The 15,215-nt window shown below is 46.4% G+C and overlaps 1 protein-coding gene across 7 annotated transcripts in view; it reads right to left on the reverse strand.

Moving 5' to 3' along the window:
• Positions 1-15,215, reverse strand: part of KLHL22 (kelch like family member 22) — a 75,245-nt gene that overhangs the window by 25,716 nt on the left and 34,314 nt on the right. For 4 of the 7 annotated variants that reach the window (XM_030219032.1, XM_030219035.1, XM_030219034.1 and 1 more), the window contains one exon: positions 8,778-9,024. In XM_030219032.1, coding sequence (XP_030074892.1) covers positions 8,778-9,024 — 247 coding nt within the window. Of the gene's footprint in view, positions 1-8,777; positions 9,054-15,215 lie in introns of all 7 variants that reach the window. The other 3 variants (XM_030219030.1, XM_030219033.1, XM_030219031.1) reach the window with 1 other exon arrangement.

The following is a 15,215-nucleotide window of genomic DNA, read 5'->3' on the forward strand; positions in this document are numbered from 1 at the left end:
CCCTCTGTTGTTTTCCCTCTTTCTCCAATCCTTCCCTCTGTTGGTTTCCCTCTTTCTCTCTCTCCCCAATCCTTCCCTCTGTTGTTTTCCCTCTTTCTCCAATCCTTCCCTCTGTTGGTTTCCCTCTTTCTCTCTCTCCCCAATCCTTCCCTCTGTTGGTTTCCCTCTTTCTCCAATCCTTCCCTCTGTTGGTTTCCCTCTTTCTCTCTCTCCCCAATCCTTCCCTGTGTTGGTTTCCCTCTTTCTCCAATCCTTCCCTCTGTTGGTTTCCCTCTTTCTCTCTCTCCCCAATCCTTCCCTCTGTTGTTTTCCCTCTTTCTCTCTCTCCCCAATCCTTCCCTCTGTTGGTTTCCCTCTTTCTCCAATCCTTCCCTCTGTTGGTTTCCCTCTTTCTCTCTCTCCCCAATCCTTCCCTCTGTTGTTTTCCCCTCTTTCTCTCTCTCCCCAATCCTTCCCTCTGTTGGTTTCCCTCTTTCTCCAATCCTTCCCTCTGTTGGTTTCCCTCTTTCTCTCTCTCCCTAATCCTTCCCTCTGTTGTTTTCCCTCTTTCTCTCTCTCCCCAATCCTTCCCTCTGTTGTTTTCCCTCTTTCTCCAATCCTTCCCTCTGTTGGTTTCCCTCTTTCTCCAATCCTTCCCTCTGTTGGTTTCCCTCTTTCTCCAATCCTTCCCTCTGTTGGTTTCCCTCTTTCTCTCTCTCCCCAATCCTTCCTCTGTTGGTTTCCCTCTTTCTCTCTCTCCCCAATCCTTCCCTCTGTTGGTTTCCCTCTTTCTCTCTCTCCCCAATCCTTCCATCTGTTGGTTTCCCTCTTTCTCCAATCCTTCCCTCTGTTGGTTTCCCTCTTTCTCTCTCTCCCCAATCCTTCCCTCTGTTGGTTTCCCTCTCTCCCCAATCCTTCCCTCTGTTGGTTTCCCTCTTTCTCCAATCCTTCCCTCTGTTGGTTTCCCTCTTTCTCTCTCTCCCCAATCCTTCCCTCTGTTGGTTTCCCTCTTTCTCTCTCTCCCCAATCCTTCCCTCTGTTGGTTTCCCTCTTTCTCTCTCTCCCCAATCCTTCCATCTGTTGGTTTCCCTCTTTCTCCAATCCTTCCCTCTGTTGGTTTCCCTCTTTCTCTCTCTCCCCAATCCTTCCCTCTGTTGGTTTCCCCTCTCTCCCCAATCCTTCCCTCTGTTGGTTTCCCTCTTTCTCCAATCCTTCCCTCTGTTGGTTTCCCTCTTTCTCCAATCCTTCCCTCTGTTGGTTTCCCTCTTTCTCTCTCTCCCCAATCCTTCCTTCTGTTGGTTTCCTTCTTTCTCCAATCCTTCCCTCTGTTGGTTTCCCTCTTTCTCTCTCTCCCCAATCCTTCCCTCTGTTGTTTTCCCTCTTTCTCTCTCTCCCCAATCCTTCCCTCTGTTGTTTTCCCTCTTTCTCCAATCCTTCCCTCTGTTGGTTTCCCTCTTTCTCTCTCTCCCCAATCCTTCCCTCTGTTGGTTTCCCTCTTCTCCAATCCTTCCCTCTGTTGGTTTCCCTCTTTCTCTCTCTCCCCAATCCTTCCCTCTGTTGGTTTCCCTCTCTCCCCAATCCTTCCCTCTGTTGGTTTCCCTCTTTCTCCAATCCTTCCCTCTGTTGGTTTCCCTCTTTCTCTCTCTCCCCAATCCTTCCCTCTGTTGGTTTCCCTCTTTCTCTCTCTCCCCAATCCTTCCCTCTGTTGGTTTCCCTCTTTCTCTCTCTCCCCAATCCTTCCCTCTGTTGGTTTCCCTCTTTCTCTCTCTCCCCAATCCTTCCCTCTGTTGTTTTCCCTCTTTCTCCAATCCTTCCCTCTGTTGGTTTCCCTCTTTCTCTCTCTCCCCAATCCTTCCATCTGTTGGTTTCCCTCTTTCTCCAATCCTTCCCTCTGTTGGTTTCCCTCTTTCTCTCTCTCCCTAATCCTTCCCTCTGTTGGTTTCCCTCTTTCTCTCTCTCCCCAATCCTTCCCTCTGTTGTTTTCCCTCTTTCTCCAATCCTTCCCTCTGTTGGTTTCCCTCTTTCTCTCTCTCCCAATCCTTCCCTCTGTTGTTTTCCCTCTTTCTCCAATCCTTCCCTCTGTTGGTTTCCCTCTTTCTCCAATCCTTCCCTCTGTTGGTTTCCCTCTTTCTCCAATCCTTCCCTCTGTTGGTTTCCCTCTTTCTCTCTCTCCCCAATCCTTCCCTCTGTTGTTTTCCCTCTTTCTCCAATCCTTCCCTCTGTTGGTTTCCCTCTTTCTCTCTCTCCCTAATCCTTCCCTCTGTTGTTTTCCCTCTTTCTCTCTCTCCCCAATCCTTCTCTCTGTTGTTTTCCCTCTTTCTCCAATCCTTCCCTCTGTTGGTTTCCCTCTTTCTCTCTCTCCCCAATCCTTCCCTCTGTTGGTTTCCCTCTTTCTCCAATCCTTCCCTCTGTTGGTTTCCCTCTTTCTCTCTCTCCCCAATCCTTCCCTCTGTTGGTTCCCTCTCTCCCCAATCCTTCCCTCTGTTGGTTTCCCTCTTTCTCCAATCCTTCCCTCTGTTGGTTTCCCTCTTTCTCTCTCTCCCCAATCCTTCCCTCTGTTGTTTTCCCTCTTTCTCCAATCCTTCCCTCTGTTGGTTTCCCTCTTTCTCTCTCTCCCCAATCCTTCCCTCTGTTGGTTTCCCTCTTTCTCTCTCTCCCCAATCCTTCCCTCTGTTGGTTTCCCTCTTTCTCCAATCCTTCCCTCTGTTGGTTTCCCTCTTTCTCTCTCTCCCCAATCCTTTCCCTCTGTTGGTTTCCCTCTTTCTCCAATCCTTCCCTCTGTTGGTTTCCCTCTTTTTCTCTTTCCCCAATCCTTCCCTCTGTTGGTTTCCCTCTTTCTCTCTCTCCCCAATCCTTCCCTCTGTTGTTTTCCCTCTCCCTGCCAAGTTTCCCGCGAACGGCGCGAAGTCGCGACGCACGCGGCACCAGCCCCTATTTCCGGCCGCTGCTGCTTCTCCTGTTGAGCAGCAGCGGCCGCTACACAAAGAAAAAAGATTTTAAAAAAAAACTTCAAACCTGGCTGAAACGCGGCACCCCAGCACTGTAGACAGCCATTAGGCATTGGCTGTTGCCCCGCAGCCGCTCCTCCTCTTGCCTCTACGTCACTGCCCCTGGAGGAAGACCCCGGAGGAGCGCAGTGACGTAGAGGCAAGAGGAGGAGCAGCTGCGGGGCAACAGCCAATGCCTAATGGCTGTCTACAGTGCCGGGGTGCCGAGTTTCAGCCAGGTTTGAAGTTTTTTTTAAAAATCTTTTTCTTTGTGTAGCGGCCGCTGCTGCTCAACAGGAGAAGCAGCAGCGGCCGGAAATGGGGGCTGGCACTGCGTCCGTCACGGGGCGGGGGGAGCAAAAAAAAAAGGTGCCGGTACGCCGTACCGTTGCGTACCGGCACAAAAAAAGCACTGCCTTTTCAGCAGATAGTTTCAAAAGGTCCACAGAGTTCAGCCAGCACCTTCAAGGGGATCTTCTTTCTCAAGCCGCCAGGTTCTAGCTTCTCCCTTCTCTTTCACTACTCAGGCAGGTATAAGGTGGTTAATTAGCTTCTCCACCCCTTCAGGCTCTTCCCCCTAATTCCAGGCAGGATGCAGCCCATAACTACCTACACCTGTTTCCAGCCCAGGACTCTCCTTGGTCCTACCAACCTCCACCTGGACATTCCCCTAGTGGACTCCTCAATAATGACATGACCTGGACCTTTTCCCCGATTTCTATGGGAACAGCGTCACTTAGCGGCCTACCCAGGACAGAACAGCCCCTTACTCTTCACAATACACAATATCAACCGGCTCACCTTTATCCACGTTTGTTCACCCCTTCAAAGAAATGTAATAGATTGGTGAGGCAAGATTTCCCTTCACTAAATCCATGTTGACTTTGTCCGATTAATCTATGCTTTTGAATATGCTCTGTAATTTTGTTTTTTTATCATAGTCTCTACCATTTTGCTCAGCACCAACATCAGGCTTTCCGGTCTATAATTTCCCGGATAACCTCTGGAACAACGGGCACCAGAACATACACATACAATAATGCAGTGTTCATAAACCTGAAAAGCATAATTAAACATTCATAAATGACCGACATGTTTCAGCAAAGCCTTCTTGAGGGCTTTATTGATAAAACCAATATAGCAATAAATGTAACTAACACTGCTATTGTGAGAAACCCATTTAGGTTTTACAGAGGGCACCTATGACTACATAAGTTCAAAAGGAAGGAAAGCCTTTCACGAGCGAAAAGACTATATATTTACCCTTCCTTCAACAAATGGGGCTTTTATTCTTACAAAATTGAACTTTCTCACGACTCTTGTTTTATTATCATTTCTGCATATCCTTCTAGCTTTCTGTGTTTGACCCTTCTCTTAAAAACGTACTTGACATCTGATCGCTCTGTAACAGCCCTCCTTCTCCTCCACCACTTCACTTGGATAAGAAGAGGCAATCCATTTAAACACTGATCAGCTGCAATAATCTCTGTCTCAAGATAAGAAATCGTTTTTATAGTTGTTTACACATTTTTGTTATTTTCACAAGTGCAATGATTAGACATGAGAAGCTATTGGTACTTTATGAGCATATCAGGATTTTAAAAAGTATGTTTTAATGCTTTTTCACATTATTTATACAATTTTTTATATAACAAAGGTAGTTTGGATATTAGGACATTGGCTTTTTCCTTTGGTCATTATGTGGTCCTTTTACTAACCTGCAGCAAAAAGTGGCCTTAGAGCACACCTGCGCAGGCTTTTCCCATGCACTAAGGTGAAATTATGTCTTACCGATAATTTCCTTTCCTTTAGTTGGCCGCATCACTCTGTACAAGTGGGCGTTATCCCCTCCTACCAGCAGATGTAGGTAGAGAAAAAGCTAATCTTTACCAGTGACCTCGCTGGTATAACCCAGTGGTGCTGAGTGGAAAGATCTAGTAGGAATCTGCCAAAGTAGCAGAAGGTCCCTTTGTAACGCACACCTATGCCCCATCAACCACTGCAGCTGCAATGAACATCAAGCGAGTAAAACACCACAGAGTGGCACTTGCTACCCTGCATACTCCAGGAATGTTTAAATAAAATTCTTCTTTTGGTTTTCTTTTTTTGAACAATAAGAAAAAGCACAGAGCACCTTGACAGCTACAGGTCTTAGTCTTCTGAGGGCAGGTTGCAGAACGGTACGGCTGACTAAAGGAAATGAAATTATTGGGTAAGACATAATTTCACCTTCTTTGTCATCTTGGCCGTATCATTCTGCACAAGTGGGTTGTACCAAAGCAGATCTACTGGGTGGGGAAAGGCAAGTCCCTCAAATGATGGCTCTGCCAAAGTCCGAACAGGCCCTGGCCAGCATGTTCAACCAGTAGAATTTCACAAAGGAATGACCACATTGCTGCTTTATAAATTTCTTCCAGAGCCACAGTCCAGGCCTCCGCCCAGGATATGGCCTGAGCCCTAATGGAATTGGAACTGGGCAATTTGTGCAAAACAAAGGCAGCCTCAATATCCGGCTTGATCTAACTCACAATCGAAGCCTCGGAGGCTGCCTGACCCTTCCTAGGGTCAAGGAAAAAGCACAGAGGTGATTTGAAAGACAAAAATCATTTGTCTCCTTCAGGTACTGTAGCAACACCCTGCAGACATCCAGCTTGTGCAGCCTCCAATCCGCTGGATCAGAGCCTTCTACTGAAAAGGAAGGCAAACAAACCTCTTGATTCATATGGAAAGCAGACACTACCTTAGGAAGACAAGAAGGAACTGTGAAGGGAAACTGAATCCCCCTCAAAAGAGAGATACGGATCTCAACAAGACAGAGCATACAGTTTGGAGATCCTTCAAGCAGAAGTGATAGCTACCAGAAAAACCATATTGAGTGTGAGGTCCTTGATCAAAGCCGACCACAGTGGTTCAAATGGAGCCTCTGCCAGTATTCGAAGGACCAGATTCAGGTTCCACAAAGGAACAGATGGATGCAGCGGAGGGTGCCCATGCACCACCCTTTTCAGGAACCGGACTACCTCCCCTTGCCTAGCCAGGTAAGATGCCCTTAACCTTACCCTGAAAGCTGGAAAGAGCAGCTACCTGCACCTTCAAAGATTCCAATGCTAGGCCCTGATCCAAACCCCCCAAAACATCAGGGATCTGAGCCTTGCAAGGGGACAATGACCATACTGCCCACCAGGTTTCAAAAACCCTCCAAACCCTGACATAAGCCAGGGAGGTGGAAGACTTCTGCAAATGGATCAGCGTAGAAACCACTGCTGGAGGAAAGCCCCGCCTTTCTAAGTGCCACCTCTCAATAGCCAGACCATAAGCCAGAAGGGGTCCAGATCTTCCATTTCCATTGGCCCTTGCTAGAGAAGGCCTTGACCCTTGGGTAACAGGAGAGGCTTGCCCACAAACAGGTGGACGAAGTCTGTGTACCACTGCCGCTAGGGCAAATCCAGAGCCATCAGCTGGATCAGATGAGGATGACATGCAATCCTGTGCAACAGCTAGCCAATTAGGGGCCACGGAGGAAGCACATACAGAGGCTCCTCCTGTGGTCAGAACTGCACCAGAGCATCTATCCCCTGAGAGGCCAGCTTTCGCATTTGCTCCAGAAGCCATCAGGTCGAAGACAGGGGCCCCATTGATCCAGAATGAGCTGAAAGGCTTGTGGCCCCATATCCCATTCTCCTGGGTCCAAAACAGTGGCTGAGAATGTCCACCTTCACATTGTCCTTGCTCTCAATAATATGTTCCACTGACAGCACCTGTAGGTGACTCTGCCCAACGACAAAGGCAAGATGCTTCCCAGGCCACTGCCTGACTTCTGGTGCCACCATGCTTGCTGGATATGCCACTGTAGTGACATTGTCCAACATCACTCTGACCACCTTCCTCCGGAGGAGAGGCAAAAAGTCCAGCCAGGCCAAGTGGACCTATTGATTCTTCAGGCAGTTGATGGACCACGCCGCCTTCTGAGCAGACAAGGCTCCCTGAGCCACTTGACTCAAACAATGGGCTCCTCAAGCCATGGAGACTCGCATGGAGTGGCCTAGTGGTTAGGGTGGTGGACTTTGGTCCTGGGGAACTGAGTTCAATTCCCAGCACAGACAGCTCCTTGTGACTCTGGGCAAGTCACTTAACCCTCCATTGCCTGCCGCATTGAGCCTGCCATGAGTGGGAAAGGGCGGGGTACAAATGTAACAAAAATAAAAAACAAAAAAATCTGTGGTGACCAACACCCACTCTGGGGTTTCCAATAGCACCCCATTCAGGAAGTGAACCAGACTGTCCCACTAGCCCAGCCTAACTCTCACATTGGCAGGGAGAAGCAAGAGATGCTCAAAGTCTTGAGAAACAGGGGCCCAACAGCGCCCACTGCAGCGAGCACATGTGCACCCTCACCCAAAGTACCACTTCAAGCATCACTGCCATGGACCCCAAGAGCTGCAGGTAGCCCCAAACTTTGGGGGCCCAATGGCACGCACAACCTACACTTCTGAGCCCGAAGCTTCTCTGCTCGGTCCTTCGGAAGGAAAACAATCCTCCGATTGGTGTTGAAGCGAATCCCCAGGTATTTCAGGGTCTGAGACAGAACCAGGTGACTACAGTCAATTCACGACCCAGCCCAGGGTCTCCATAAGGGAAATGACCCAAGAGGTCACCAAACTGGCTTCTGCATCAGCCAGTCATTCAGAATGCCCTGGCACTGCAGATGCATAGTCAGCATCACCGTTACCTTGGAAAAGGTGTGGGGTGCTGTAGCCAGACCAAAAGGCAAGGCTTGAAACTGGAAGTGCTGTCCCAGCACACAAAAGTGAAAGTATCTCTAGTGATGGGGTGTGATGAGAAATACGCAGATAGGCCTCTGTGAGGTCCAAAAACGTCAAGAATTCCCCTGGACGGACCAAGGCAATCACAAAGAGAAGAGTTTCCATGCAAAAATGCTGGACTTGCAGACAAGCATCCCCTTCTTTGAGGTCCAGGATGGATAAAAAGGAACCGCCCTTATCTGGGACCACAAAATAAATGGAATAACGTCCCAATCCCTGCTGCGCTAGCAGGACGGGTTCCACCACCCCTAGATCATGTAAATGCTGCAGAGTACCACTAAATTATACCGGTGAGGTTAGTGGTAAAGACGAGCTTTATCTCTACCTTCATCTGCTGGTAGGAGGGGATAACACCCACTTGTGCAAAGCGGCAAGATCAAGATGACAAGGGAGGCCATTTTTACAGCAGCAGTAAAAATGGCCTTTTTCCTATTTTCTGTATCAATGGCCATGAATGTGCACAGCCATTTTGTAGGTGGTAAGGGCTCATGCCAGTTAGTGCATGGAATGTAGCTGCACTGATTAGTGCAGGAACACCAACTCTCTGTCCCCAGACATTCCCTCCAAAAAAAACCCAAAAAAACTTTTGGTGAGTGGTGTGTGCACATTTGGCACTTACTGCAGAATGTCTGAGCACATCCCGCGGTATGCCTAATGCAAGCAGGGTGGTAAAAGGACCCCTTAATTCTTTCCCACAATAGATTGCGTTATGCAAGAAACTACCATTTGGCGACACTACCCCACTATAGTGATGTTTTTCATGATATGTTCGATTTTATATTGTATAAAACATGTGACTGTACTGTAACATTACGCATTGCTCCAAATGCAATACAGGATTAATACCATTCTCATGCCAATGCTTAGTGTTCATTCCAAGCATTTTCATTATGGCTTATCAGGGCAATAGCCTACAACTCTAAGCTTCAGGAGTTAGACAGATATGGGGAAGCAAAGGGATGTGAAAGTTGCTGTATAGGAGACAGACCTGAAATAATCACATGATGCAGCCAGCAGAATGCGATGAGCTTCAATCGGCTTTCCTTCCAATCTGAGGACCACATCAAAGAGAATCCCACTGTTTCTCAGAGAAACCAGCCCTCCCAACAAGGCTTGTGAGTGTTCAGCGCTCCGGTAAGTCTTGCAGGCATACTGTGACAGCAAAGGCTCCAAGGGGCTTGTGTGCAACTGCACCCGTTCCTGATCCTCTGCCATCAGCTGTGCTTGACAAGTGCCTATAGACACAAATGTACTGCATAAAGACCTACAATTGTAAAGATACACAAAAAAACTTGTAAACTTCACTGCAGAGAATCTATAAAAGTGATAAATTCCACTGCAGTTAAAATCGAGGCAGAGCATGTATGGCTCTATTTCGTAGACAAAGAGAACAAAACCATCATATGCTGCAAATCATCAACACACAACCATATGAAAAAATGGCTTTCTTTCTTGTGACACAGTCTGAACCTGCTACAGCCTTACAATATGAGGGAAACTCCAAAGCTGAAGCACTTTGACAGTAGTGGAGGAGTGGCCTAGTGGTTAGGGTGGTGGACTTTGGTCCTGGGGAACTGACAAAGTGAGTTCAATTCCCACTTCAGGCACAGGCAGCTCCTTGTGACTCTGGGCAAGTCACTTAACCCTCCATTGCCCCATGTAAGCCGCATTGAGCCTGCCATGAGTGGGAAAGCGCGGGGTACAAATGTAATTTAAAAAAAAAAAAAAGTACTTTCACAGTTTTCATCTGCTTCTTACACCTCAGCTACAACCGGAGCACTTCTTCTGACAGATGGCTGCACAGGGAATCATGAACAAGCATATATAGCAGCTCCCCACTGCTGCTCAAGGCACTGAAGACATCTTGTGTTAGCACAGGCTGAACATGGAAGGTTCTCACAGTATCAGAAACCCAACAGATGCCTATAATCAATGTTATCATATGTAGACATTAATCTCTGGATTCTGTACAGGTTTCCCAAACCTGAGCATCCAAATTTGGGTGTAAACCTGAGATGCATGTGCAACTTAATTGGTTAATGAGCCATTAACAAGCAATAATTGGACACTATCAATTACTGACATCAATTGGCACCAATTAGGAGTTGCACGCACATTACCTGTGCACTATAACACTGGGTGCCCAAATCCCATAGTATGCAACCCAAAAGGGGGCATAGCCATGAGAGGTCAAGGGCGTTCTGAAAATTTGGGGCACAGTGTTATAGAATAGTGGGGATGAGAGCCCTATCTGCACTCCAGGATTTACACCTGGTTTCAGTAGGAAAGTCTTGCACCCAAAGCTGGGTGTGGGATTCTTTATTTATAAAGAGTGCTCAGATAGGTGCATATTTTATAAAACTACGCAGAGTGCCAATTTTTGAGTGCCCGCAGATCAAAACATTTCATTTCCCAAGTCGTTTATGGGAAAGTTCATTTTGTATGGGATTTTTTCATTACAGGAATAATGTCATGAAGAGTGTGCACTTTTGATGAAAAGGAGGCACTATTTAGGAAAGAATGAGCACTATTATTTCAAGTTTTATAAAGGGTTTGCTACCCCGCCTATCAAGGAATGTGTCCAGGCGGCTTCCATACTAAAAGTTACATCAAAATAGTATAACATATTTATAGTGACAATACATGACTCAAGAGGGTAAAAGGGCAAAACTACAATATGGATAGGAAAGAGAGGGGAGGGGAAGGGTACAGTCAGGTTCATTCTCCACAGTCAATGAGTAGAGAATTTTGAGTATACAAGGAGAATTAGGAGTATGTGTTCGAGAACTGAAAAGTTTTGAGCTCTGCTTTACATTTTTGAAGGGAGGTTTGATGACGAAGGGATTGAGGTAATTTGTTCCAGTGTTCAGAGCCCTGTACAGAGACAATGGCTTTCCTGGTGTTAACAACACATGAACCTCTCCCCCCCATTGAATACAACACGCAACAACATGGGAAATGTTGTTTCAAATGAATGCACATCCCTAATATTTAATTTCAACACAGATCTTTGTTTTCTCTCTTCCTTTACAACTTTTTTTCTTCTTGCTTCCTCACTCACCCACAACTTTCTAATCACCATATGAGGTTACAGAGGGGAGTCCACGTGATGCGATGAGCTGAGCAGACGTGCTGTGCTGCAGCTCGTGGGCCCCAGCCCCGTACTCGTGAAAATACTGCTCAAAAAGCATTGCCAGATTAACTGCTGACCACAGCATAACTTTATGGACAAATACGTGAATAAAACCCCAATCGGAATGGCGCTACGGACCGGGAAAAAAAGAAAAAGAGAAGATCAAGCTGCCTACCCCCGATTCCAAAATGGCGGGTGAACCACAACAAGCTGGGCAGGCATTCTCGGCATCACAACTAGAACAACTAACATCTGCGGTGGTGAGAGCCTGGCAACCCAAATGGGATGCTCTGGAACAAAAAATCGATGCTTACCACACCAAGTTGGAGGGACTTGTGACCCGCACAGAAGACCTCTCAACACGGGTTTCGGCCCTAGAAGATGACTCACACACCTACAACGTAGACATCCGCGAAGTCAAACAGCTGCTCCAGGAACACCTCGACAAACTAGAGGACTTAGAAAATCGTTCCCGGAGGAACAACTTACGAATAGTGGGCATCTCAGAGAACATACCGGACAGAAATTTAGTGTCCTGGCTCACGGACTGGTTATCTAAAGAATTGGCTCTATCGGATTCCTTTGGGCCCTTAGTAATTGAGCGCGCACATCGCGTGGGACGCAAAAATGAGTCAGGCAAGGCCTCGTGTGATAGTGGCGCGAGTGCTCAATTACCGTTCTAAAATGGAAATACTAAACTGATTCAAGATCAGAAGGGGAGATCTAACACATGAGGGACGCCCAGTTTTGATGTTCCAGGACTATTCCTTCGGCGTCCAAGAGCAACGGAAAAAATTCCATCAGATATGTTCAACATTAGCACAGAAGCAAATTCGCTTCATACTCCAGTACCCAGCCTCACTGAAAGTTTCGCTACAAGGAAAATGGCACACATTTAAATCACCAGAGGAGGCCAAAGCTGGATTACGGGAGCAAGGCATCATTGAAGGAGATTGAGAGACTTTATAATACTTGCTGTGAGTCAATGCATAATATACACAACAACAGCAGTAAGTAAAGGAATTATAAGTCATACGGGGGGGGGGGGGGGAGGGCACCTCGCTACTCAGGTGGCCTCCAGCTGTAACCAGGCTCAGGCTTGGGCCTGGAAGATAGCAAAGGGGTGGAAAGAGAGGGGGGGATAAGGGGGGGGGGACTGGGATTTAAGATGTTATTAAATATGGGGACTGGGGGTACCAGAAGTTTAAAATTGGCGCAAGTCGGGGATCAATGGGTTTGCACTGGACACACAGGTGAATTGGGCAGTTGGGGCGAGTGGGTTTGGAGCTGGGGGGACCCTGCATTTTGGAGGCAGCGAGAGCCCGCAGAGTTGAGGGGTAAAGTTACTAAGATCGGTGAATTCGGTAAGCATAGCCACTAGGATAATAACCTGGAATGTGGGAGGTATAAGCTCCCCGATTAAAAGATCCAAGATCATATCAGCATCAAAAAGACATAAAGCTGATGTGGCATGCTTACAGGAAACACGCCTCACTGAGAAAGAACATCTAAAGCTGCAAAAATCATGGGTTAGTGAAGTATTTGCAGCCCCGTCTCGCGGCAGGAGGGGGGAGTCGCTGTACTGTTTCGGAAAGGCCTCCCTTACAAGGCCTCAGTCTTGGATAGGGGGGATAAAGGAGATTTCATTTTGTTAAGAGTGTGGCTAGCAGGGAGGAACTTGTTACTGCTGGTTTTATATGGGCCCAATAATTTTGATGCTGCCTTCTTTAAAGATTTGACTGGGAAGTGTTTGCAGAGTGGGGGGGGGGGGGGGGAGACTTGATAGTAGCGGGAGACTTTAATGCAGTTATCGACCCCCGCCAAGATTGTTCTAATACCCTGGCCTCTCACTACCGTGGGACGAGGGCTCGAGAGTTCCAAATGTTTAATAAAACTCTCGATTTAGTTGACACGTGGAGGGTGTACCATCCTGGAGAGAGTGATTATACACACAGATCACGGGCCCACGGCACCTTTGCCAGGATAGATTATGTTATGAGGTTACAGAGGTGGATACTATCAGAACACTCAGTGCAAATCAAGGTGGTCCCTATGCCAATGAGTTTATATAGAAATGAATAATTTGCCTGGAAAGTTGAGGTAAATAGTTTAATTAACTTAAGAAGATTTGAGTAAAACACTGGAAGCTAAATGCAGTTTCTGAATCAGAGGCTTTGTGGACCACACCTTGAAGAAAAACACGGAAGTGCACAGACATGCAACAAACCCTGAATGCTGTATGCAACATATCAAACAACTGTGGTTAAAAAGCCACCATACCAGGCGGTCCTTGTGCTCATTTATACAGCTCTGTGATTTATGCACTTTTTCAACTCAAATGGAAAATAAGTGCTTGACAGAGCTATGGGTTTGATCAAACAATAATATGAGATTGGAAAGAAATCAGTGGTCAGTGAAAGGGGCACTGGCAAGAGTTTTGTTCTCATGCAGGGCTTATTCTTGGGATTTGTATGCAGGGAGCAACACTATACTATGTAGAAAAAGACAACTATTTACAAAATGTTGAATTTTAACCCAATTCACAGGGGATTGTTTTTGTTTATTAGATTCTTGAAATACCAGCTTCAGTTTATCCATATTGCATACAGGTACCTTCTCTGTCCCTAGTGGGCTCATAATCTAAGTTTTGTACCTGGGGCAATACAGGGTTAAGTGACTTGCCCAGGGTCACAAGCAGCTGCAGTGGGAATCAAACCTGGTTTCCAACCCAAAGCACTAACTATTAGGCTAACTCCTCCATTCCACACTTTCAGAGCACTACTGCTGAGTCAGTTCCTCTGAAGTCTGGAGTAAGATTCAGGTGACAGGATAAAGGTAAGAACATGGGGGGGGGAGGCAAATTAACCCAGTTGCTTTTGTTTTGATTTCAGATCTTTATTGAGGTTCAAATGCAATAGCAACAGTATAGAGTCATCATTACAACTGTATGTAAAATGTGCACAAACTCCAAATTCTTTCTTTCATGCTTTTTGGAAGTGCCTACACGTTTATTTTGAAAACGGTTGGTTCGATATCTGGAAAATACACTGGGATCTGCAATTCCATTCTCACCCGCGGGCCTTTTGTTAGACATACATGAACGTTTTGCTTTGCAGAGCAGGGGAAGCCATTTATTAATAAGGAAAGTGTCTCAGGTAAAAAAAATCTATTCTTAAGGTTTGGACTATCCCAGATACTCTTTTTGGGGGAAGGCGGAGCATGCTTCACAATCTGATGATGCTGGAGAAACAAAGAGCTGGATTATCTCACAAACGTAAGAAGCAGTTTTTATTAGTCTGGGTTTCCTATATTGGCTCTTTCTCCTAGAGCTCGGCGTCTAGCATTGAATACATTATAAACGTTTGAGGTGAAGTAGGAGATTGTGCCTTCTTTCCCCCCCTTTTTTTTCCTTTTCTCCTCTTTGTTTGGGTGGGAAGGATGGGTGGGAGGGAGGGAGGGGTCATTTTGAGGGTTATATTTTATTGTTTTTCTTAGTGAGGGGCTTTAAGAACCCAGACCCTTCACTGTATATTTACCTGCTTGGATGTTTACCTTAGTATGGTGTATTATTTGTTGCCTTGCATTGGCAGATTTCTTTGTTATCGCTGCCTATTTATATTGGTGTACTGTACTGTATGTGTTGTTGTGTAATGGTATCAGTTTATTATATTTTGCTGGATTATATATACACACCAATATATTTGTGCAGCTTTTACACTGCAGCAGAGAAAATAGTTTCATTTCAAGCCCCTCTCTCCCCATTCCTTTTTCTGGGAACTTCTGAGAGCAGGGATAGTTAATTATAAACACTTAACAAACACAAAAGAGCTTCCTCTGCCCTCCCACCTAACAAAAGATGGACTAAGGTGGGCACCTGAATACCCCATTGAAAACAAAGAACTCAGGAAAAGCATAAACAGGACATTTGCTTGTCAAAGGTATACCTGCCCCTCCCATCAGCTTTCAGACATGTGCAGAAAGGAAGGACTTGTAATGTGTATCTGCCCCAGAGACTGAGCAGGACATCAAAAGACCATTTGCCAGCAAAATCCAGACTGTAAGTCTCGTGATGTCATAAGACATGAGACCAAGACTCAGGGGTCATGTGCAGACATGAGACCAAGATACCACAATGCTTTGCAAATGCCCAAGGGTCATGTGGAAACCAGGACAAAGATCCACATGGCATATCCTCCTGCAGCTTGCAAGGTATAAAAGGACAAGCTGTTTCCCAAGAGTCAGATTCTCTTCAACTGCAAGCAACTCAGACTCTCTTCAGCTGCAAGCAACTCA

Source organism: Microcaecilia unicolor, chromosome 11, assembly GCF_901765095.1.
Source record: "Microcaecilia unicolor chromosome 11, aMicUni1.1, whole genome shotgun sequence".
Classification (NCBI taxonomy): Eukaryota; Metazoa; Chordata; class Amphibia; order Gymnophiona; family Siphonopidae; genus Microcaecilia; species Microcaecilia unicolor.